This window comes from Salvelinus alpinus, chromosome 10, assembly GCF_045679555.1.
Source record: "Salvelinus alpinus chromosome 10, SLU_Salpinus.1, whole genome shotgun sequence".
Taxonomy (NCBI): Eukaryota; Metazoa; Chordata; class Actinopteri; order Salmoniformes; family Salmonidae; genus Salvelinus; species Salvelinus alpinus.
In genome coordinates this window covers 9,346,348-9,370,898 of record NC_092095.1, presented here as the reverse complement: position 1 = coordinate 9,370,898, position 24,551 = coordinate 9,346,348, and the positions used below count along the sequence as shown (strand labels likewise).

Sequence of the window (24,551 nt, the reverse complement as noted above, 5' to 3'; positions counted from 1 at the left end):
GTCCCATTGAGGCCCAGCCTCGTGGGGTTTTACTGGGATCTTTAGAAACACCCGGATCCAATTTGTACAATACATAATTAATTTCCATGGCAACACAAAGTGAATTGTGCCGTATCAAGCGACACATACGCTGTGAAAGTCTTTGGAGACGAATGTTCACATATGGCTGAATGGATAGATGTTCTTAATTGACAGCAGTGTATGGTGACATTAATTGTAAGCCTGAGACAGAATGTTTTCTGTTCCTGTCACATCTAATTCATCACATACCTCCTGTGGCGGGAACAAAATTATGAAATATTATCACATATTTTCTTCTGGTATGTTCCTTTCGCTAAGCGCTTCTATAGTACGGCAAGTATTTCAGACAGACAGACAAAACTAACAAAACAAGGTTTGAATCTTTAGGGAGAGAGAAAAACCTTAAGTGTTTCACAGTAGGAGTGCTGATCTAGGATCAGGTCCCCCTGTCCTTGTAGGCCGTCATTGTAAATAAGAATTTGTTCTTAACTGACTTGCTTGGTTAAATAAAGGTAAAAAAAAAATAAAAAAAAAAATGTATTGTCAACCTTCTACAGTGGAGCTCAATCAATCTGTCTGCTGTTAGGGATGAAGGACATGAATGTTTTAATGTTCTCCTTCAACACAATCATTCACAACAAACTAATAGCAAGAAATTCAGTGTCCAGCGTAGGTTAGTGAAAGCATAGGAGCAACCAATTTAGATATTTTTTTATTTACTGAAAGACTGTACATGTCATTTTGCTTACAGTGTAAAAGGTCGTGATTCGATTGATGTTAAAGTTAAAAAGAGAAAGGAATGAAATACAAGTATGGTAAAATCACTGGGTGGGAAAACTGTCAATAGCATCCACACAAAATGAATCACTATGCTATAATGACAATGTGACCACCTGACTTCAAACCAGGAAGAAGAAGAAAAAACGAAAAATCTGCCATTTAAAAAAGGATCATGAAAGATTGAAAAGTCTTGCCTATTGACCAAAACTTGTTTTAAGAAAAAAAAGGTATGAAATATGTAGTAGACTTTTATAATATAACATAAATACAGGAAATATTAAAACTATTCACAAGTCAAAAGTATAAAAAAAATCTGAACATAGCCATGTGTAGCCTAGATGTATATTTAAGGATCCAACCCTTTTTTTTTTGCCTAAAATGACATACCCAAATCTAACTGCCTGTAGCTCAGGACCTGAAGCAAGGATATGCATATTATTAATACAATTTGAAAGGAAACTCTTTGAAGTTTTGTGGAAATGTGAAATGAATGTAGGAGAATAGAACACATTCGATCTGGAAAAAATAACATGTTTTTTTTCATCATCTTTGAAATGCAAGAGAAAGGCCACAATGTATTATTCCAGTTCAGGTGCAATTTAGATTTTGGACACTAGATGGCAGCAGTGTATGTGCAACGTTTTACATTGATCCAATGAACTATTGCATTTCTGTTCAAAATGTTGTATCAAGACTGCCCAAATGTGCCTAATTGGTTTATTGAAACAAGTTCATAACTGTACACTCTCCTCAACAATAGCATGGTATTCTTTCACTGTAATAGCTACTGTAAATTTGACAGTGCGGTTTAAGCTTTCTGCCCATATCAGATATGTCTATTTCCTGGGAAATGTTGTTTTTACTTACAATGTCATGGCTAATCACATTAGCACACGTTAGCTCAACCGTTCCGCGCGGGGGGGGGGGGGGGGGGGACCGATCCTGTAGCTGTACCATGATACACTCTATCTCATGATAGAACATAGCCATGTTTTGCCTAGATGTTTAACATGGTACAGCTATCTCATGACAGAAAAACAATCACGTACTAATAGTCAATTGATAAAATAAACAACACATGTACAGTCATTTTTGTGAACAAACACACACAGTACACACAATACACACAGTACATACAGTACACAACCATAAGAAAATAGACAGCAATTTTTGGCAAAAGGAAATTGAAGTATGTATACATTTTATACAGCTATATTTTTTCATAATTTGAATATAATAACACGAAACAGTTAAGTCTTGCAACACACACGTTAGCAGGTTTTAGTCATCCTGAATTTATGTGTATATTTTTCAAGCAGCAGCGGTATGGGCGGCCATCTTGCCTGCGGTTTTGACTCGAGTTTGATTTTAAAGTGCTGGTGTGTGTCGCTGTGTCCTTTGTGATAGTTAAGTGCATTAGTGAGCAAATACAAAAATATCGTTTTCAAGGGGCAACATAACAGAGACGTCGATAATATGCTCTGTTCTTCTCTACTGATGGAAAAGACACAAAATTATTATTTAGAAATGATAAATAAGAACCTATTTGACCAACATTGTGGGGAAATGGATGAATCACCTCCATGGGGAAATCCTCTCTGCTTCAGCGGATAGTGGCATCTGGGACACAGCAGATCATGTCGTGTAATGAAGAGTCCAGTCGATTCAAGTTGATTCCAGTTGATTTTCTTCATTGGGGGATTTAGTCCCAAAATAGATGAAATCAATGGAGAAAACCAGCAAGGCCTTTCCCATCATGCTATTGAGGAGTTTTACCTGACTGCTGTATAGGCCACGATACAGGGACTTAACAGACAACAACACTAACAGACCTCATACAGTAGCCATGCATAATGAGTTGGTGTTGCATCTTGACTATTCCATATTTTTTTGATTGGACGGTGACGAGCTATTTGATTTTTGATTGGACGGTGAAGAGCTATTTGATTTTTGATTGGACGGTGAAGAGCGGGGATGTCCAATGGGTTTGCCAAACGGCTCATTCAGCGTCATGTGACCTCAGCGAAGGCGATGTGATTCTAAAAAAAAAAGGAGGAAAGACAACAGTAACGTAATAAAGATGAGTTACAGAGGGGAAAAAAAGTTATTTTCGTTTTTTTCTCTGAAGAAATTGGGGGTTGAATAGAATGGGGGGTTGAATAGGGTGGGTGAATGGGGGGAGTTAATAGGGGTGAATGGGTGGGAATGGGGGGTTGAATAGGGGGTTTAATAGGGGTGAATTTGGAGGGTGAATGGGTGGGTTAATAGGGGTGAATAGGGTGGGTTAATATGGGTGAGTAGGGTGGGTGAATGGGGGGGTTAATAGGGTGGGTGAATGGGGGGGTTAATAGGGTGGGTGAATGGGGGTGTGCGGAGAGTACTCTAGCTATATGCTACCTTGATAATCTAGATCAACTGTCATATAACCCCTCTCTGTGTCAGATGCAGGATTCATATGGCATTCAAAGAGTATTCTTAATCACTTTACACAACAACACTTATAATTAATAAGGTTTTAGGAATGCTTCATTAAACCCTTAAATGTGGTAGTTTGTTTAAAATGGGACTGAAGACTGCTGCAGTTATTTGTTTCAGTGTTGCTGGGTAAAGACTGAGAGGAGGGAGTCACCCCACCACAGTCTGACTGATGTAGTACAAGAGGTTGGTAATGCCTCACATCTAAGGTTAATTAACATAAACACATTGAACATCTCTTGGCTTCCTAAACATAGCCAACCAGCCATTGACGCAGACCTTTGGAACATCTACATGTTAAAAAGTATAATAAACCCATGTAATATAGACTACACCATAACATTAAATCCAATATTTATTTTAGACAGGTCTAAAGAAACATGATATGAAGAAAATGTAATCAATTTCATTAGAACAGAATAACAGAATAGCGTCCTTGTCCTTATGTTAGGTCCTGATCTGGCTACACCATATGACTGTGGGCTACACTAGTTCATTAAGCAGACAAGATTTGCTTAGAATTCCGTGGCATTATTTTATAGTATTTTATAGTATTTAATAGTATGTTATATTATTTTATAGCATTTAATAGTATGAATACTACAATTGAACTTCGCTGAATAATAGAAAGGATACTTTCTCCAAACTATTCGAGGAAGTGCGTACCTGCGGCTATTCTGTGTTGAGCGGTTATTAACAAAGAAACAGGTACTCCTGTATGCTTCATTTAGAACTATTTATGCAACTTTAGTTGTTTTTTCAAATATTGGGCAATATTTTTTGATTTTTTAAATTCATTCTATGGCTGCATGATGTGGCTAGTTTGATAAAAGTCGTATGATAGGCATGAGCTCTACTTAGTTTTTTTGCGAAGGCTGCACACATTTCATCAGTCTCTCATTCACAATTTGACAAGCACTTGATAATGCCTCGAATTTCCCGGCGGCATCCCATTTGTGTGGCCGTAATGCCCCCTAAAAAAATACATGTATTTTGCGGCCAGTGTCCATTGTGCCCTTGTGCTGAATATAATAATTATAATTCCTTTCTCCCGTCTGCATGCTCAGAAGTACCTCTCACTCACATGGCTCTCTCAGATATCTCAGTTGTTATTAGCCAATGCCTGTGACGTGATCGGGTCCTTCTCACAGGCAATCTCAGGTACTTCCCACAGGCTACAAGTGAAGACAGACACATCGGGGCATGCGTCCTTATCAAATTCCGAGGCACATATTGAAGATGTTAGAAGAACTGTCCATATTTGCACGATTCTTCGTCTGCCTACAAGATGAGTAGGCCTAACAAACAGCAAAAGCACTAGCCTATGTTAATCTACTATCCCCCATAGTACAACAGTTGACCTATTCTATTCCAAACATAGTCTGGGACAGTTGTGGAACACGATAGATCCCAAAATAATACAACCACTATCCTCAAGAAACCTTTTAAAATCAATGAGGCTGATGCAACAGATCAGAACTTTTAGCTTAACATTTTGATCAACTATTAAGCTATTTCTTCACATTATAAGTACTGCAATGCACACACATACATGTCATCTATGCACTTAAATAGTGAATGGAGGTCGCTTTTCCTAAGGTTCATTTTAATGCCACCAAGGTAGCTTATTACTCCTGTTGTAAAGAGAAGCAATGTGCTTAATAATAGGAAAGTAGATACATAAATATAGTAGGCCTAGCCTACAGAAAGCTGATGGGATCCTCCTCTTTTTAATAGAGGCCATCACTCTTGATCTTTCTCGCAATCATTTCATAGCCTATCGAAATGTTGCGCAACATGAGCTCATGGGTTCTCATTAAGTGTTTTATTCGATTTTCGAAAACATTTGCATTGATGTCAGAGTGATTAGAGGGACAATAGAGTGCTGAGTACCACTACTAATGACCATCAGCAGCATAAGAGCTTGGAGAAGCCTTGTTACCGTGACTAAATCATCACGTTGGAGTTTACTGTGATCATGACTCATGACCGCCGGTGTGGCGGTAATGTGGTCACGGTAACAAGCTTAGTCACATCACATAATTCATAGCACCGCTCACTAACTAGTCGCTATATAACAGTATGAACAAATGTTCTTGAGCACCTGAGACATTGAGAACGCTGAGTAACTAACTACTACCTCACTACAGTAGACATTGAGAACGCTGAGTAACTAACTACTACCTCACTACAGTAGACATTGAGAACGCTGAGTAACTAACTACTACCTCACTACAGTAGACATTGAGAATGCTGAGTAACTAACTACTACCTCACTACAGTAGACATTGAGAACGCTGAGTAACTAACTACTACCTCACTACAGTAGACATTGAGAACGCTGAGTAACTAACTACTACCTCACTACAGTAGACATTGAGAACGCTGAGTAACTAACTACTACCTCACTACAGTAGACATTGAGAACGCTGAGTAACTAACTACTACCTCACTACAGTAGACATTGAGAACGCTGAGTAACTAACTACTACCTCACTACAGTAGACATTGAGAACGCTGAGTAACTAACTACTACCTCACTACAGTAGACATTGAGAACGCTGAGTAACTAACTACTACCTCACTATAGTAGACATTGAGAACGCTGAGTAACTAACTACTACCTCACTACAGTAGACATTGAGAACGCTGAGTAACTAACTACTACCTCACTACAGTAGACATTGAGAACGCCGAGTAACTAACTACTACCTCACTACAGTAGACATTGAGAACGCTGAGTAACTAACTACTACCTCACTACAGTAGACATTGAGAAAGCTGAGTAACTAACTACTACCTCACTACAGTAGACATTGAGAAAGCTGAGTAACTAACTACTACCTCCCTACAGTAGACATTGAGAACGCTGAGTAACTAACTAATACCTCACTACAGTAGACATTGAGAACGCTGAGTAACTAACTACTACCTCACTACAGTAGACATTGAGAAAGCTGAGTAACTAACTACTACCTCACTACAGTAGACATTGAGAACGCTGAGTAACTAACTACTACCTCCCTACAGTAGACATTGAGAACGCTGAGTAACTAACTACTACCTCACTACAGTAGACATTGAGAACGCTGAGTAACTAACTACTACCTCACTACAGTAGACATTGAGAACGCTGAGTAACTAACGACTACCTCACTACAGTAGACATTGAGAACGCTGAGTAACTAACGACTACCTCACTACAGTAGACATTGAGAACGCTGAGTAACTAACTACTACCTCACTACAGTAGACATTGAGAACGCTGAGTAACTAACGACTACCTCACTACAGTAGACATTGAGAACGCTGAGTAACTAACTACTACCTCACTACAGTAGACATTGAGAACGCTGAGTAACTAACTACTACCTCACTACAGTAAAACAGCTCTGAAGAACTTGATGCAGTGGAAAAACAGGACCCACAGGTCAATATTGTGGTTGGCAGGAAGGGATTATAATACATTTTCACCAACCACAGTAAGATAACTATGTGAGTGAGTCACTGGTAGAGAAAGACACAGTATTGTCAGGGTCAGTGCTCTGCTTCCACACAACACAGCCTCATGGAAACTGGGGTATTGCATGTTCTCTTTAATGCATTATTTTATGCCAACAGTACACTCTTCCAATTGACTGGTTTTCACTAAAAAGTATATAATTCAGAGAATATATTGATGTGTATCGGTGCATGATATAGTGCTAAGTTTATTCATTACATTAGTAGGGGAGAGTGGGGTAAGTTATGCCCTTTTTTTACATTCAGCATCCCTCCGTCAAGGGAAATATAGTATTCTCTCTGACAAAGATATATACATATATTTCAGGATGTTGTGTTTCCCTGGAAATAATCTGAATTCATGTAAATATTACAGTTTTGAAAACAGAAAAAAGTTTGTCCAATAAAAGTGGAATGGGGTAAATTAAGCATATTGACAGGGTACATTCCGGTACTGAATGAAGTATTACCACTACCGTTTTAAAAACACAATTCGTCATAATCAGAAAACACTTTTTTGTCTTTTAATAATTTGAATCATCTTTTCAACATAAGCTTAACACATAAGAAATAAGTTTTAAAAAAAAAGTTTAACATAGACCAGGCCCTGTTGTTTCTTCATGTCCCAGCGATAATGCCTGAGAAGAAAACACTTCAATTTGCTCGCCTTGCCATTGGCAAACGTTTTGGCTATATTGCCTCGCACATCTACAAGAAGGCACTTTCATGCTAGGTTCAGGACCTCATACTGAAGCTTATAGAGACCCCAACTGATGTAGAGAACAATAAAAAAAATATCTACTTTGGTTCAGATACAAGCATCATGAAACCTGTAACACGATAAATTAATTTGACTTGGTGAAAATATGTTTTTATTTGGACCTACTGTATCTTGCTTAACACTTTTTAAATGTGGTTTCTTCCTTCACAGACTCACAGAATTATTATTATTATTTGACCTTATTGGTCCTGGTCAAAAGTAGTGCACTACCCTATTGGCCCTGGTCAAAAGTAGACCTTTCGACCTTTCATCAACAAACTGTTTTCTCCCACAGGACTGGCTCTTACTGGGTGTGTTTTGCTTGTCGCACCATTCTACATAAACCTTAGACACTACCGTGTGTGAAAAGTCCAGGAGGCCGTTTCTGAGATACTGGAACCGGCACTGGCACCGACGATCACACCACGCTCAAAGTCACTTAGGTCACTTGTTTACTCCATACTAACGTTCAATGGAACAGTAACTGGATGCCTGTCTGCCTGCTTTACATAGCGAGCCACGTGACCCACCGTCTGTACGAGCGATCCATTTTCGTGAAAGGGGCGGTGTACCTAATAAACTGGACGATGAGTGTGTATACTTGTACAGAGTATTCTCAAATTCCACTCAGATTAGTTGTCATTAGCCTAGTAAAATCACATGTTCACGTAAACCAGTGTGATAACACTTCAAATGGACAACTAGTGTGACCCATATTCCTGAGTTCAAAATGTTATTTATATGCTAAAAACAACATTGGTTAGAGTGTGACAGTATAGAAATCCTATACTTTACAGTGCATTTGGAAAGAATTCAGACCCCTTTGACTTTTTCCACATTTTCTTATGTTACAGAGTTATTCTGAAATTGATTAAATCGTTTCCCCCCCTCATCAATCTACACACGATACCCCATAATGACAAAGCAAAATGTTTTTTTTAGACAAGAAAACTGAAATATCACATTTACATAAGTATTCAGACCCTTTACTCAGTTCTTTGTTGAAGCACCTTTGGCAGCGAGTACAGCCTCGCGTATTCTTGGGTATGACGCTACATTGTTTCATTTAGTCCATTTTAGAATAAGTCTGTAACGTAACAAAATGTGGAAAAAGTCAAGGGGTCTAAATACTTTTCAGAATGCACGGTATATCCATAATGTACATAGGGTAGTGGACAGTGTGTTTCTACAGGGTGTAGGGTGTTTCTACAGGGTGTAGTGTGTTTCTACAGGGTGTAGTGTGTTTCTACAGGGTGTAGTGTGTTTCTACAGGGTGTAGTGTGTTTCTACGGGGTGTAGGGTGTTTCTACAGGGTGTAGGGTGTTTCTACAGGGTGTGTTTCTACAGGGTGTAGGGTGTTTCTACAGGGTGTAGGGTGTTTCTACAGGGTGTAGGGTGTTTCTACAGGGTGTAGTGTGTTTCTACAGGGTGTAGTGTGTTTCTACAGGGTGTAGTGTGTTTCTACAGGGTGTGTTTCTACAGGGTGTGTTTCTACAGGGTGTGTTTCTACATGGTGTAGTGTGTTTCTACAGGGTGTAGTGTGTTTCAACAGGGTGTGTTTCTACAGGGTGTGTTTCTACAGGGTGTGTTTCTACAGGGTGTAGTGTGTTTCTACAGGGTGTAGTGTGTTTCTACAGGGTGTAGTGTGTTTCTACAGGGTGTGTTTCTACAGGGTGTAGGGTGTTTCTACAGGGTATAGTGTGTTTCTACAGGGTGTAGGGTGTTTCTACAGGGTGTAGGGTGTTTCTACAGGGTGTAGTGTGTTTCTACAGGGTGTAGGGTGTTTCTACAGGGTGTAGTGTGTTTCTACAGGGTGTGTTTCTACAGGGTGTGTTTCTACAGGGTATAGTGTGTTTCTACAGGGTGTAGTGTGTTTCTACAGGGTATAGTGTGTTTCTACAGGGTGTAGGGTGTTTCTACAGGGTGTAGTGTGTTTCTACAGGGTGTGTTTCTACAGGGTGTGTTTCTACAGGGTGTAGGGTGTTTCTACAGGGTGTAGTGTGTTTCTACAGGATGTGTTTCTACAGGGTGTGTTTCTACAGGGTGTGTTTCTACAGAGTGTAGTGTTTTTCTACAGGGTGTAGGGTGTTTCTACAGGGTGTAGTGTGTTTCTACAGGGTATAGTGTGGTTCTACAGGGTGTAGGGTGTTTCTACAGGGTGTAGTGTGTTTCTAAAGGGTGTAGTGTGTTTCTACAGGGTGTGGTGTGTTTCTACATGGTGTGTTTCTAAAGGGTGTAGTGTGTTTCTACAGGGTGTAGTGTGTTTCTACATGGTGTGTTTCTAAAGGGTGTAGTGTGTTTCTACAGGGTATAGTGTGGTTCTACAGGGTGTAGGGTGTTTCTACAGGGTGTAGTGTGTTTCTACAGGGTGTAGGGTGTTTCTACAGGGTGTAGGGTGTTTCTACAGGGTGTAGTGTGTTTCTACAGGGTGTAGTGTGTTTCTACAGGGTGTGGTGTGTTTCTACATGGTGTGTTTCTAAAGGGTGTAGTGTGTTTCTACAGGGTGTAGTGTGTTTCTACAGGGTGTAGGGTGTTTCTACAGGGTGTAGTGTGTTTCTACAGGGTGTAGTGTGTTTCTACAGGGTGTAGGGTGTTTCTACAGGGTGTAGTGTGTTTCTACAGGGTGTGTTTCTACAGGGTGTAGTGTGTTTCTACAGGGTGTAGTGTGTTTCTACAGGGTGTAGTGTGTTTCTACAGGGTGTGTTTCTACAGGGTGTAGGGTGTTTCTACAGGGTGTAGTGTGTTTCTACAGGGTGTGTTTCTACAGGGTGTGTTTCTACAGGGTGTAGGGTGTTTCTACAGGGTGTAGTGTGTTTCTACAGGATGTGTTTCTACAGGGTGTGTTTCTACAGGGTGTGTTTCTACAGAGTGTAGTGTTTTTCTACAGGGTGTAGGGTGTTTCTACAGGGTGTAGTGTGTTTCTACAGGGTATAGTGTGGTTCTACAGGGTGTAGGGTGTTTCTACAGGGTGTAGTGTGTTTCTACAGGGTGTAGTGTGTTTCTACAGGGTGTGGTGTGTTTCTACATGGTGTGTTTCTAAAGGGTGTAGTGTGTTTCTACAGGGTGTAGTGTGTTTCTACATGGTGTGTTTCTAAAGGGTGTAGTGTGTTTCTACAGGGTATAGTGTGGTTCTACAGGGTGTGGGGTGTTTCTACAGGGTGTAGGGTGTTTCTACAGGGTGTAGGGTGTTTCTAAAGGGTGTAGTGTGTTTCTACAGGGTGTAGTGTGTTTCTACAGGGTGTGGTGTGTTTCTACATGGTGTGTTTCTAAAGGGTGTAGTGTGTTTCTACAGGGTGTAGTGTGTTTCTACAGGGTGTAGGGTGTTTCTACAGGGTGTAGTGTGTTTCTACAGGGTGTAGTGTGTTTCTACAGGGTGTAGGGTGTTTCTACAGGGTGTAGTGTGTTTCTACAGGGTGTGTTTCTACAGGGTGTAGTGTGTTTCTACAGGGTGTAGTGTGTTTCTACAGGGTGTAGTGTGTTTCTACATGGTGTGTTTCTACAGGGTGTAGTGTGTTTCTACAGGGTGTAGTGTGTTTCTACAGGGTGTAGTGTGTTTCTACAGGGTGTAGTGTGTTTCTACAGGGTGTGTTTCTACAGGGTGTAGGGTGTTTCTACAGGGTATAGTGTGTTTCTACAGGGTGTGTTTCTACAGGGTGTAGGGTGTTTCTACAGGGTGTAGGGTGTTTCTACAGGGTGTAGTGTGTTTCTACAGGGTGTGTTTCTACAGGGTGTAGTGTGTTTCTACAGGGTATAGTGTGTTTCTACAGGGTGTGTTTCTACAGGGTGTAGGGTGTTTCTACAGGGTGTAGGGTGTTTCTACAGGGTGTGTTTCTACAGGGTGTAGTGTGTTTCTACAGGGTGTAGGGTGTTTCTACAGGGTGTAGTGTGTTTCTACAGGGTGTAGTGTGTTTCTACAGGGTTTAGTGTGTTTCTACAGGGTATAGTGTGTTTCTACAGGGTGTAGTGTGTTTCTACAGGGTGTGTTTCTACAGGGTGTAGTGTGTTTCTACAGGGTGTAGTGTGTTTCTACAGGGTGTAGTGTGTTTCTACAGTGTATAGTGTGTTTCTACAGGGTGTATGGGGTGTTTCTACAGGGTGTAGGGTGTTTCTACAGGGTGTAGGGTGTTTCTACAGGGTATAGTGTGTTTCTACAGGGTGTAGGGTGTTTCTACAGGGTGTAGTGTGTTTCTACCGGGTGTAGTGTGTTTCTACCGGGTGTAGGGTGTTTCTACAGGGTGTAGGGTGTTTCTACAGGGTGTAGTGTGTTTCTACAGGGTGTGTTTCTACAGGGTGTAGTGTGTTTCTACAGGGTGTAGGGTGTTTCTACAGGGTGTAGGGTGTTTCTACAGGGTGTAGTGTGTTTTTACAGGGTGTTTCTACAGAGTGTAGTGTGTTTCTACCGGGTGTAGGGTGTTTCTACAGGGTGTAGGGTGTTTCTACAGGGTGTAGGGTGTTTCTACAGGGTGTAGTGTGTTTTTACAGGGTGTTTCTACAGAGTGGAGTGTGTTTCTACAGGGTGTAGTGTGTTTCTACAGGGTGTAGTGTGTTTCTACAGGGTGTAGGGTGTTTCTACAGGGTGTAGTGTGTTTCTACAGGGTGTGTTTCTACAGGGTGTAGTGTGTTTCTACAGGGTGTAGGGTGTTTCTACAGGGTGTAGTGTGTTTCTACAGGGTGTAGTGTGTTTTTACAGGGTGTTTCTACAGAGTGGAGTGTGTTTCTACAGGGTGTAGTGTGTTTCTACAGGGTGTAGTGTGTTTTTACAGGGTGTTTCTACAGAGTGGAGTGTGTTTCTACAGGGTGTAGGGTGTTTCTACAGGGTGTAGGGTGTTTCTACAGGGTGTAGTGTGTTTTTACAGGGTGTTTCTACAGAGTGGAGTGTGTTTCTACAGGGTGTAGTGTGTTTCTACAGGGTGTAGTGTGTTTCTACAGGGTGTAGGGTGTTTCTACAGGGTGTAGTGTGTTTTTACAGGGTGTTTCTACAGAGTGTAGTGTGTTTCTACCGGGTGTAGGGTGTTTCTACAGGGTGTAGTGTGTATCTACAGGGTGTAGGGTGTTTCTACAGGGTGTAGTGTGTTTCTACAGGGTGTAGGGTGTTTCTACAGGGTGTAGGGTGTTTCTACAGGGTGTAGTGTGTTTCTACAGGGTGTAGTGTGTTTCTACAGGGTGTAGTGTGTTTCTACAGGGTGTAGTGTGTTTCTACAGGGTGTAGGGTGTTTCTACAGGGTGTAGTGTGTTTCTACAGGGTGTAGGGTGTTTCTACAGGGTGTAGTGTGTTTCTACAGGGTGTAGTGTGTTTCTACAGAGTGTAGTGTGTTTCTACAGGGTGTATTGTGTTTCTACAGGGTGTAGTGTGTTTCTACAGGGTGTAGGGTGTTTCTACAGGGTGTAGGTGTTTCTACAGGGTGTAGGGTGTTTTTACAGGGTGTTTCTACAGGGTGTAGTGTGTTTCTACAGGGTGTGGTGTGTTTCTACAGGGTGTAGTGTGTTTCTACAGGGTGTAGTGTGTTTCTACAGGGTGTAGGGTGTTTCTACAGGGTGTAGTGTGTTTCTACAGGGTGTAGGGTGTTTCTACAGGGTGTAGTGTGTTTCTACAGGGTGTGTTTCTACAGGGTGTAGTGTGTTTCTACAGGGTGTAGTGTGTTTCAGCATGGTGTGTTTCTACAGGGTGTAGGGTGTTTCTACAGGGTGTGTTTCTACAGGGTGTAGGGTGTTTCTACAGGGTGTAGTGTGTTTCTACAGGGTGTAGTGTGTTTCTACAGGGTGTAGTGTGTTTCTACAGGGTGTAGTGTGTTTCTACAGGGTGTAGTGTGTTTCTACAGGGTGTAGTGTGTTTCTACAGGGTGTAGTGTGTTTCTGCAAGGTGTAGTGTGTTTCTACAGGGTGTGTTTCTACAGGGTGTAGTGTGTTTCTACAGGGTGTGTTTCTACAGGGTGTAGGATGTTTCTACATGGTGTAGTGTGTTTCTACAGGGTGTAGGGTGTTTCTACAGGGTGTAGGGTGTTTCTACAGGGTGTAGTGTGTTTCTACAGGGTGTAGTGTGTTTCTACAGGGTGTAGTGTGTTTCTACAGGGTGTAGGGTGTTTCTACAGGGTGTACAGGGTGTAGGGTGTTTCTACAGGGTGTATGGTGTTTCTACAGGGTGTAGGGTGTTTCTACAGGGTGTGTTTCTACAGGGTATAGTGTGTTTCTACAGGGTATAGTGTGTTTCTACAGGGTTTAGTGTGTTTCTACAGGGTGTAGGGTGTTTCTACAGGGTATAGTGTGTTTCTACAGGGTTTAGTGTGTTTCTACAGGGTGTAGGGTGTTTCTACAGGGTGTAGGGTGTTTCTACATGGTGTGTTTCTACAGGGTGTAGGGTCGAGTAGGGAATAGTGTACAGGGTTGAATACCTGCAATGTGATGTACTTCTCCAGTGGGCTCTCCACTCTAGACATGTTCTCCTGTGGGGGGTCTTCACCAGTCAGTAACAGCTTGCCTTTGAAGTTATGCAACACACACACCACCTAGAACACACAGCAGGGAGAGACAGGAGTTATACACCATCTAGAACACACAGCAGAGCGAGACAGGAGTTATACACCACCTAGAACACACAGCAAGGAGAGACAGGAGTTATACACCATCTAGAACACACAGCAGGGAGAGACAGGAGTTATACACCATCTAGAACACACAGCAGGGAGAGACAGGAGTTATACACCATCTAGAACACACAGCAGAGAGAGACAGGAGTTATACACCATCTAGAACACACAGCAGAGAGAGACAGGAGTTATACACCATCTAGAACACACAGCAGAGAGAGACAGGAGTTATACACCATCTAGAACACACAGCAGAGAGAGACAGGAGTTATACACCATCTAGAACACACAGCAGAGAGAGACAGGAGTTATACACCATCTAGAACACACAGCAGAGAGAGACAGGAGTTATACACCATCTAGAACACACAGCAGAGAGAGACAGGAGTTATACACCATCTAGAACACACAGCAGAGAGAGACAGGAGTTATACACCATCTAGAACACACAGCAGAGAGAGACAGGAGTTATACACCATCTAGAACACACAGCAGGGAGAGACAGGAGTTATACACCATCTAGAACACACAGCAGAGAGAGACAGGAGTTATACACCATCTAGAACACACAGCAGGGAGAGACAGGAGTTATACACCATCTAGAACACACAGCAGAGAGAGACAGGAGTTATACACCATCTAGAACACACAGCAGAGAGAGACAGGAGTTATACACCATCTAGAACACACAGCAGGGAGAGACAGGAGTTATACACCATCTAGAACACACAGCAGAGAGAGACAGGAGTTATACACCATCTAGAACACACAGCAGAGAGAGACAGGAGTTATACACCATCTAGACCATACACCAGAGAGAGACAGGAGTTATACAGCACATAGAATACACAGCAGGGAGAGACAGGAGTTATACACCATCTAGACCATACAGCAGAGAGAGACAGGAGTTATACAGCACCTAGAATACACAGCACGGAGAGACAGGAGTTATACACCATCTAGAACACACAGCAGAGAGAGACAGGAGTTATACACCATCTAGAACACACAACAGGGAGAGACAGGAGTTATACACCAATTTACAACAACAAATATTATGGATTTTTCTGACCACCGTACGACCAGCTGGTCATAATTGTGACCTTTATCTGACCAGATGGTAATAATTTAAACCTCTATCTGACCAGTTGGTCAAAATTGTGATCTATTTCTGACCAGCTGGTCATAATTGTGACAACTATATTATGTCCTATATTACTTAGCCTGCAGGTCATAGTTAAGACCTCATCCTAACCTGGTAATGACCAGCTGACTACAGCGTATTAACTACGTACAGTATTACCTACAGACGATAGCAGTTGGATACAGAAAACATTGTTCATGACATTTCTATCTGTTTCCATAGCAACTAATTAAAGTTTAAATCTGCAAAATAGTCTTACATTTAAAATAGATCCAGCGATGACACAAACTAATCTACATCACCATTTTTTTGCATATCTGATTATACAGTAATTATACCATAATTCACCCACGGACACAGAAAGACTGGGACACAGAACATATACAGGCAGATTATTTTATTTGATTAATGATTAAAAAGAGTGGTGGGAGGGGTCAGATCCTCATCAAGGACCTCTGAGCACAGAGGGGGCGATCCCGGAGCGTATTGGCCATCTTGAAGAGTGGGAGGGGTCAGATCCTCATCAAGGACCTCTGAACACAGAGGGGGCGATCCCGGAGCGTAGTGGCCATCTTGAAGAGTGGGAGGGGTCAGATCCTCATCAAGGACCTCTGAACACAGAGGGGGCGATCCCAGAGCATAGTGGCCATCTTGAAGAGTGGGAGGGGTCAGATCCTCATCAAGGACCTCTGAACACAGAGGGGGCGATCCCGGAGCGTAGTGGCCATCTTGAAGAGTGGGAGGGGTCAGATCCTCATCAAGGACCTCTGAACACAGAGGGGGCGATCCCGGAGCGTAGTGGCCATCTTGAAGAGTGGTGGGAGGGGTCAGATCCTCATCAAGGACCTCTGAACACAGAGGGGGCGATCCCGGAGCGTAGTGGCCATCTTGAAGAGTGGGAGGGGTTAGATCCTCATCAAGGACCTCTGAACACAGAGGGGGCGATCCCGGAGCGTAGTGGCCATCTTGAAGAGTGGTGGGAGGGGTCAGATCCTCATCAAGGACCTCTGAACACAGAGGGGGCGATCCTGGAGCGTAGTGGCCATCTTGAAGAGTGGGAGGGGTTAGAGCCTCATCAAGGACCTCTGAACACAGAGGGGGCGATCCCGGAGCGTAGTGGCCATCTTGAAGAGTGGGAGGGGTTAGATCCTCATCAAGGACCTCTGAACACAGAGGGGGCGATCCTGGAGCGTAGTGGCCATCTTGAAGAGTGGGAGGGGTCAGATCTGCAATGAACAGAATCAGCAAATTACAACTTTATCAATTATAGATTTTAAAAGATAACTAGTACAGGACATTCCTGAAGAAACTTTGCTGACTCAAAGCATTTCCATGGAACGAGTTGAAGAACCACCACGGCTGTCAGGGGCATATTTTAGGACTTTTCAGAGGGCCCGCAACACATCCACCTCCTGAGTTTTCTGGCTTTTCATGACACTTTCTGTCAGGATATAAAGAGAATAAAATAAATTAACGATTTGCATAATGTGGACGTGCAGGACACGACTGACCAGTAACACACAGTGAAGTATCTTCAGTCAGAATCTAAAAGGGTTCTTCGGCTGTCCCCATAGAAGAACCCTTTTTGGTTCCAGGGAGAACCCTTTTTGGTTCCAGGGAGAACCCTTTTTGGTTCTAGGTAGAACACTTTTTGGTTCCAGGTAGAACCCTTTTTGGTTCTAGGTAGAACACTGTTAGGTTCCAGGTAGAACACTGTTAGGTTCCAAGTACACTGAGTATACTAAACACCTGCTCTTTCCATGACATAGACTGACCAGGTGAATCCAGGTGAAACCTATGATCTCTTACTGATGTCACTTGTTAAATCCACTTCAATCAGTGTAGATGAAAGAGAGGAGACAGGTTAAAGAAGGATTTTTAAGTCTTGAGACATGTATTGTGTATGGGTGCCATTCAGAGGGTGAACGGGCAAGACAAAATATTTTAAGTGCCTTTGAACGGGGTATGGTAGTAGGTGCCAGGTGCACCGGTTTGTGTCAAGAACTGCAACGCTGCTGAGTTTTTGACACTCAACCGTTTCCAGTGTGTATCATCAATGGTCCACCACCCAAAGGACATTCAGCCAAGTTGACAAAACTGTGGGACGCATTGGGGTCAACATGGGCCAGCATCCCTGTAGAACTCTTTCGATACCTTGTAGAGTTCATGCCCCGACAAATTCAGGCTCTTCAAAGGGTAAAAGGGGGTGCAACTCAATATTAGGACTGTGTTAATATTTGGTATACTCAGTGTAGATCCCTCTGTGGAAAGGGTTCTACATGGAACCCAAAATAGTTATACCTGGAACCAAGAGGGTTCTACGTGGAACCAAAAAGGATTTTCCCAAATGGTTCTCCTATGGGGACCGCCGATTAACCCTTTTAGGTTCTAGATAGCAGGCGTTTAAGATAAGGCCGTCATGGGCAGCTGAATATCATGTCTCCTGGGGATGCAGAGAGAAAACGTGTAATTATCATCAGCATAGCTAGTACAAACCTAGCTCTCACCAACCTAGCTCCTACCAACCTAGCACTCACCAACCTAGCTCCTACCAACCTAGCTCCTACCAACCTAGCTCTTACCATCCTAGCTTCTACCAACCTAGCTCTTACCAACCTAGCTCCTACCAACCTAGCTCCTACCAACCTAGCTCCTACCAACCTAGCTCCAACCAATCTAGCTCCTACCAACCTAGCTCCTACCAACCTAGCTTCTACCAACCTAGCTCCTACCAACCTAGCTCTTACCAACCTAGCTCCTACCAACCTAGCTCCTACCAACCTATATCCTACCAACCTAGCTCCTACCAACCTATCTCCTACCAACCTAGCTCTTACCAACCTAGCTCCTACCAACCTAGCTCCTACCAACCTAGCTCCTACCAACCTAGCTCCTACCAACCTAGCTCTTACCAACCTAGCTCTTACCAACCTGGCTCCTACCAACCTAGCTTTTACCAACCTAGCTCCTACCAACCTAGCTCCTACCAACCTAGCTCCTACCAACCTAGCTCCTACCAACCTAGCTCTTACCAACCTAGCTCTTACCAACCTAGCTCCTACCAACCTAGCTCTTCCCATCCTAGCTCCTACCAACCTAGCTCTTACCATCCTAGCTCCTACCAACCTAGCTCTTACCAACCTAGCTCCTACCAACCTAGCTCTTACCAACCTAGCTCTTACCAACCTAGCTCCTATCAACCTAGCTCCTACCAACCTATCTCCTACCAACCTAGCTCTTACCAACCTAGCTCCTACCAACCTAGCTCCTACCAACCTAGCTCTTACCAACCTAGCTCTTACCAACCTAGCTCCTACCAACCTATATCCTACCAACCTAGCTCTTACCAACCTAGCTCTTACCAACCTAGCTCTTCCCATCCTAGCTCCTACCAACCTAGATCTTATCAACCTAGCTCTTACCAACCTAGCTCTTACCAACCTAGCTCCTACCAACCTAGCTCTTACCATCCTAGCTCCTACCAACCTAGATCTTACCATCCTAGCTCCTACCAACCTAGCTCTCACCAACCTAGCTCCTACCAACCTAGCTCCTACCAACCTAGCTCCTACCAACCTAGCTCTTACCAACCTAGCTCCTACCAACCTAGCTCTTACCAACCTAGCTCTTACCAACCTAGCTCCTACCAACCTAGCTCTTACCAACCTAGCTCTTCCCATCCTAGCTCCTACCAACCTAGATCTTATCAACCTAGCTCTTACCAACCTAGCTCTTACCAACCTAGCTCCTACCAACCTAGCTCTTACCATCCTAGCTCCTACCAACCTAGATCTTACCATCCTAGCTCCTACCAACCTAGATCTTACCATCCTAGCTCTCACCAATCTAGCTCCTACCAACCTAGCTCTTCCCATCCTAGCTCCTACCAACCTAGCTCTTCCCATCCTAGCTCCTACCAACCTAGATCTTATCAACCTAGCTCTCACCAACCTAGCTCCTACCAACCTAGCTCCTACCAACCTAGCACTTACCAACCTAGCTCTTACCAACCTAGCTCTTACAAAAGATAAGTATCAAACAGAAAATAATGTACATTTTGCACATATAACTGACTGTCAATGACTATGGATTTAAAGAGGGGTGGGTCTGCTCTCTCCTTCACCTGGGATGTGGCAGAATAGGTCACTGGTAAGTGGGTGGCCAAGCACTGCTGTAGAGGCCATGAATCAGGTCATTGACATGTTTCAGGAACTGTAAAGACAGAGACAAATCGTGATTAACCATTACCTAAGGTGTTCACTAAGTTAGACTTAGCCTAGCAAGTACATTGACGACAGGATGTTGCCACCCAACAATCTGGCAGTCAGAGGAGTGAGAGAGAGAAACAGAAAAACATGTATTTTTCCATTTCTTATTCAGCAGGCTGGATATCTTCTGTATTTCTGCCCTTTGTTCCTTCTCCTTCCTTCCATCCAAGATAGAAGATTCCTGGAATAAAGGAGAATCAAGAATTGAAAAGGGCAGTTAAGAGTTGTACCATTAGAATGAGTGATGAGGGGGAGTATGAATAGGCAAAATGTATTGTATTGTCAAAAATACACAAATACAAGGATCACTGATTATTCAAGAAAGACTTTACATCCATATTGTGGGGTGCAAGTTTAAAAAAAAATGAGGCTAGCTTACAATGTCTCACACACACACTGTTTCCTGTATTCACGAATCTCTCTCTCTCTCTCTCTCTCTCTCTCTCTCTCTCTCTCACTCTCTCACTCTCACACTCACTCTCACTAACTAAACAGATGTCAAAACATTAGCTAGCTAGCTACAACAGGTACAAATTTAACTTTACCATGTCCATGGAGGATTATAGGGCTAAACTCCACTCCATGGTGTAGGAAATGTATGATGAATTTCACCAACGACGTTGAGCCCAGACCAGGATTTGTGGATTCTAGCCATGACTAGATCGAATCGCTCAAGGTCAATACTTCAGAAAATGTTAATTGTGAAACGCCCACTTTGTACCTATGTTTGTTCTCTGTAGTGGCTTTTTTGTTTGCTGAAATCCATACTTTTTCAATAAACGTTAATCAAATACAACCACAGATTGTTTTCTCATTGCTGTTGCTCTATTTGTTTTCTCATTGCTGTTGCTCTATTTGATTAACGTTTATAGAAAAAGTATGGATTTCAGCAACAAACAAAAAAAAGCGCACACGTACATTATCTTGGAACCTCGGGCTACAGGGCAAGATAGCTAACCACAGTCCATCACTCCCAAAAAGCTAGCGCTGTTATAGTATTGTATGTTATTTAGTTAATGCAACATAGAGGACGGTAGGCTGTTGACACAGTGATGTCATAATGGTGTAGTGGAGGACGGTAGGCTGTCACACAGTGATGTCATAATGGTGTAGTGGAGGACGGTAGGCTGTGACACAGTGATGTCATAATGGTGTAGTGGAGGACGGTAGGCTGTGACACAGTGATGTCATAGCGGTGTAGTGGAGGACGGTAGGCTGTGACACAGTGATGTCATAGTGGTGTAGTGGAGGACGGTAGGCTGTCACACAGTGATGTCATAGCGGTGTAGTGGAGGACGGTAGGCTGTCACACAGTGATGTCATAATGGTGTAGTGGAGGACGGTAGGCTGTCACACAGTGATGTCATAATGGTGTAGTGGAGGACGGTAGGCTGTCACACAGTGATGTCATAGTGGTATAGTGGAGGACGGTAGGCTGTCACACAGTGATGTCATAATGGTGTAGTGGAGGACGGTAGGCTGTCACACAGTGATGTCATAATGGTGTAGTGGAGGACGGTAGGCTGTCACACAGTGATGTCATAGTGGTATAGTGGAGGACGGTAGGCTGTCACACAGTGATGTCATAATGGTGTAGTGGAGGACGGTAGGCTGTCACACAGTGATGTCATAATGGTGTAGTGGAGGACGGTAGGCTGTCACACAGTGATGTCATAGTGGTATAGTGGAGGACGGTAGGCTGTCACACAGTGATGTCATAATGGTGTAGTGCAGCGGTTCCTCTTGCACTTCTTGTTTAGACACATGTGCTTAAGGAAGACTTTAATTAGGTGACTTACTACCAGACACTAAAGCCCCGTTACCACTGGCACTTAAAATTAGGGCCAAATTCGAGCAGACTAGAATGGGTCGAGGGAAACCCGTACCAGACAAGCCCAGTTTCACAACTGGTGTCAGCTCAATTAGAATTGGGGCTTGTGACACCGTTACTATGCAACCACCAAGCTGATCGCTGCTGAATGCTGACACATCATTTAGCTAGCTCATCTGGGCTTGTTGCTGTTAGCTAGAACATGGACAATCAGTACTGCAGTAGTCAGACATGACACAAATTACCACCATAGCTAGATCCTGATGTTAAATAGCAAGTCAGAGTTGAAATAAGCTAGCTAGCTAGCGTGAGCTAGCCGGACTTTAGCTAGTCAAGACGTATTGAAAGCTAGCTAGCTACATCATATCAAACCTGTCGTCTCTTTTGCTTGGTTAGCTAGCTAGCTAATAGCCAATGCTATGGCAAGTAAAGTGGGAATCTAGCTAGCTCGCCTGTTATGCTAGTGACGATGCTAACCGTTTAGCTAGTTAACTAAAGTCAGCGAGCTAAATACATGGCTCTAAGTCTGGCTGGCACTGTCAGGAGTATGGAGTAACGTTAGTTACAGCATGGTGAGGGTGAATTACATTCTTCAACATCTTGCTAGCTAGCTAGCTAGAAACAGTAGCGAAGCCAGCTGCAGTCACATAATGGCTACCTCGCAACATGACATCATTTCACATTTCTGGAGGCAGTGGAAATTTAATTTGAGCTAGCCCACCAAGGACAGCCCAACCTGAGTTGACTTCAAAGTGCCAATGGAAACGGGGCTTAAGTTAAACTTTATATAACCAAACTTTGTATAACCTAACCTTATACACTGAGTGTACAAAACATTAAGGACACCTGCTCTTTCCATGACAGACTGACCAGGTGAATGCCATGATCCCTTATTGATGTCACTTGTTAAATCCACTTCAATCAGTGTAGATGAAAGTGAGGAGACAGGTTTATATAGAAGGATTTTTAAGCCTTGAGACAATCGAGACATGGATTTTTTAAATGTGTGCCATTCAGACACAGGGTGAATGGGAAAAACACAATATTCAAAGTGCCTTGGAATGGGGTATGGTACTAGGTGCCAGGCGCACCGGTTTGAGTGTGTCAAGAACTGCAATGCTGCTGGGTTTTTTACACTCAACAGTTTCCCAACCTGACACTGTGGGAAGCATTGGAGTCAACATTGGAAAGTGTCCCTGTATAATGCTTTCGACACCTTGCAGAGTCCATGCCCCGACGAATTGAGGCTGTTCTGAGGATAAAAGGGCGTGCAACTCAATATTAGGAAGGTGTTCTTAATGTTTTATACACTCAGTGTATAAGCTTGCCTGCCCTAGATTCTCTGTTTGATCCGTCATGACACGAACCGGCATCCGACATAGAAATTACTATAGTCAATCAAATCATCAATCAATGTGAATCACAGACATCTTGTTAAAGTAACATCTGATGCTCAATCATATGCTTGAGCACCAACCTAGGAACGGGTTAGTAGTAGCATCATGGCACATTAATCGACTAGAGTTTAATCGATCGAAACAACTTTCACTTCAATGCAATACCGAGAGGCAGCAATGACGCTCTATATCAGGGTTCTCCCATCATGTTCCAGTTATTACTATAATCTTGTCCTCCGATTGAAAGTGCCACCAGCCATGTTTTTAGCTCGCACAAAGTTAGAATCCATTAGTATCCTCCATGAAAGGTGGTTCATTTCAGCAGTGAGCAGTAACCACTAACAGCACTCAACAGTTTGATGGGTTCAGCTTTAATGGTGCCGTGTCTCTTTAGAGTGAACATCCTACTCTCCTAGCCCAGCCCACTACCCTATTAATCTCAGCTCCCACGTGCTAGAGAGAGAAGAGAAGAGAGAAAAGAGAAAGATAGAAGAAAGAAAAGAGGAGAGTGTCACACCCTGACCTTAGAGATACGTTTTATTTCTCTATTTGGTTAGGGCAGGGTGTGATGTGATTCTATGTTTTCTATTTCTATGTTTTGGCCGAGTATGGTTCTCAATCAGGGACAGCTGTCTATCGTTGTCTCTGATTGGGAATCATACTTAGGCAGCCTGTTTTGCCACCTTAGGTTGTGGGGTGTTGTTTTTGTTAGCTCTGTGAAGCCTACAGAACGTGACGTTCATTATTCTTTTATTGTTTTGTTTGGTGTTCTGAGGAAATAAAGCATCATGAACACATACCACGCTGCACCTTGGTCCACTTCTTCCGACGGGCGTTACAGAGAGGGAAAGAAGAGGAGAAGAGAGAGACAGAAAAGAGGAGAGAGTGACAGAGGAGAGAGAGAGAGACAGAGGAGAGACAGAGAGACAGAGGAGAGACAGTGAGACAGAGGAGAGACAGAGAGACAGAGCGAGAGAGAGAGAATAGAGAGAGACAGAGGAGAAAGAGAGAGAAAGGAGACAGAGCATCTTGGATCTTATTTAGTTCAACTGAGGGGGAATGGGGTGGCTGCTAACATCCACATTATGTTTATCCCGTTCTGTGTACAGTACAGATATGGACAGGTCGATGGCTGGTTCAGACATCTGGGACCAGCCAGCCTCATGAACATCCATTGGACTACAAAGCCAGAACCACACCCCTGGCCCAGTCACCTCCAGAGTGGAACAGGAGCACTAAGATGAAGAGTTACGATGTTGAGTGACAGTAGAAGTTTCCTCTATATACGACGATGTGTGCCTAAAGCTACAATATGGGTGGTCTGCTATGGAGCTGCTGAAGGGAGATGGACCTGGAGGAGTGACGGGTGGTCTGCTATGGAGCTGCTGAAGGGAGATGGACCTGGAGGAGTGACGGGTGGTCTGCTGTGGAGCTGATAAAGGGAGATGGACCTGGAGGAGTGACGGGTGGTCTGTTGTGGAGCTGATGAAGGGAGATGGACCTGGAGGAGTGACGGGTGGTCTGCTGTGGAGCTTCTGAAGAGAGATGGACCTGGAGGAGTGACGGGTGGTCTGCTGTGGAGCTTCTGAAGAGAGATGGACCTGGAGGAGTGACGGGTGGTCTGTTGTGGAGCTGATGAAGGGAGATGGACCTGGAGGAGTGACGGGTGGTCTGTTGTGGAGCTGATAAAGGGAGATGGACCTGGAGGAGTGACGGGTGGTCTGCTGTGGAGCTGCTGAAGGGAGATGGACCTGGAGGAGTGACGGGTGGTCTGCTATGGAGCTGCTGAA

The 24,551-nt window shown here is 43.4% G+C and overlaps 1 protein-coding gene across 1 annotated transcript in view; it reads right to left on the bottom strand.

Moving 5' to 3' along the window:
• Positions 1-717: 717 nt before the first annotated feature.
• LOC139531483 (phospholipid phosphatase-related protein type 5-like) overlaps positions 718-24,551 on the bottom strand; it is a 90,808-nt gene continuing 66,974 nt past the window's right edge. Inside the window, exons 5-6 of the mRNA XM_071327974.1 lie at positions 13,927-14,040; positions 718-2,840 (exon numbers count right to left, since the gene is read on the bottom strand). Of these exons, the coding sequence (XP_071184075.1) occupies positions 2,811-2,840; positions 13,927-14,040 (144 nt within the window). The 3' untranslated portion in view covers positions 718-2,810. The remainder of the gene's footprint in view (positions 2,841-13,926; positions 14,041-24,551) is intronic.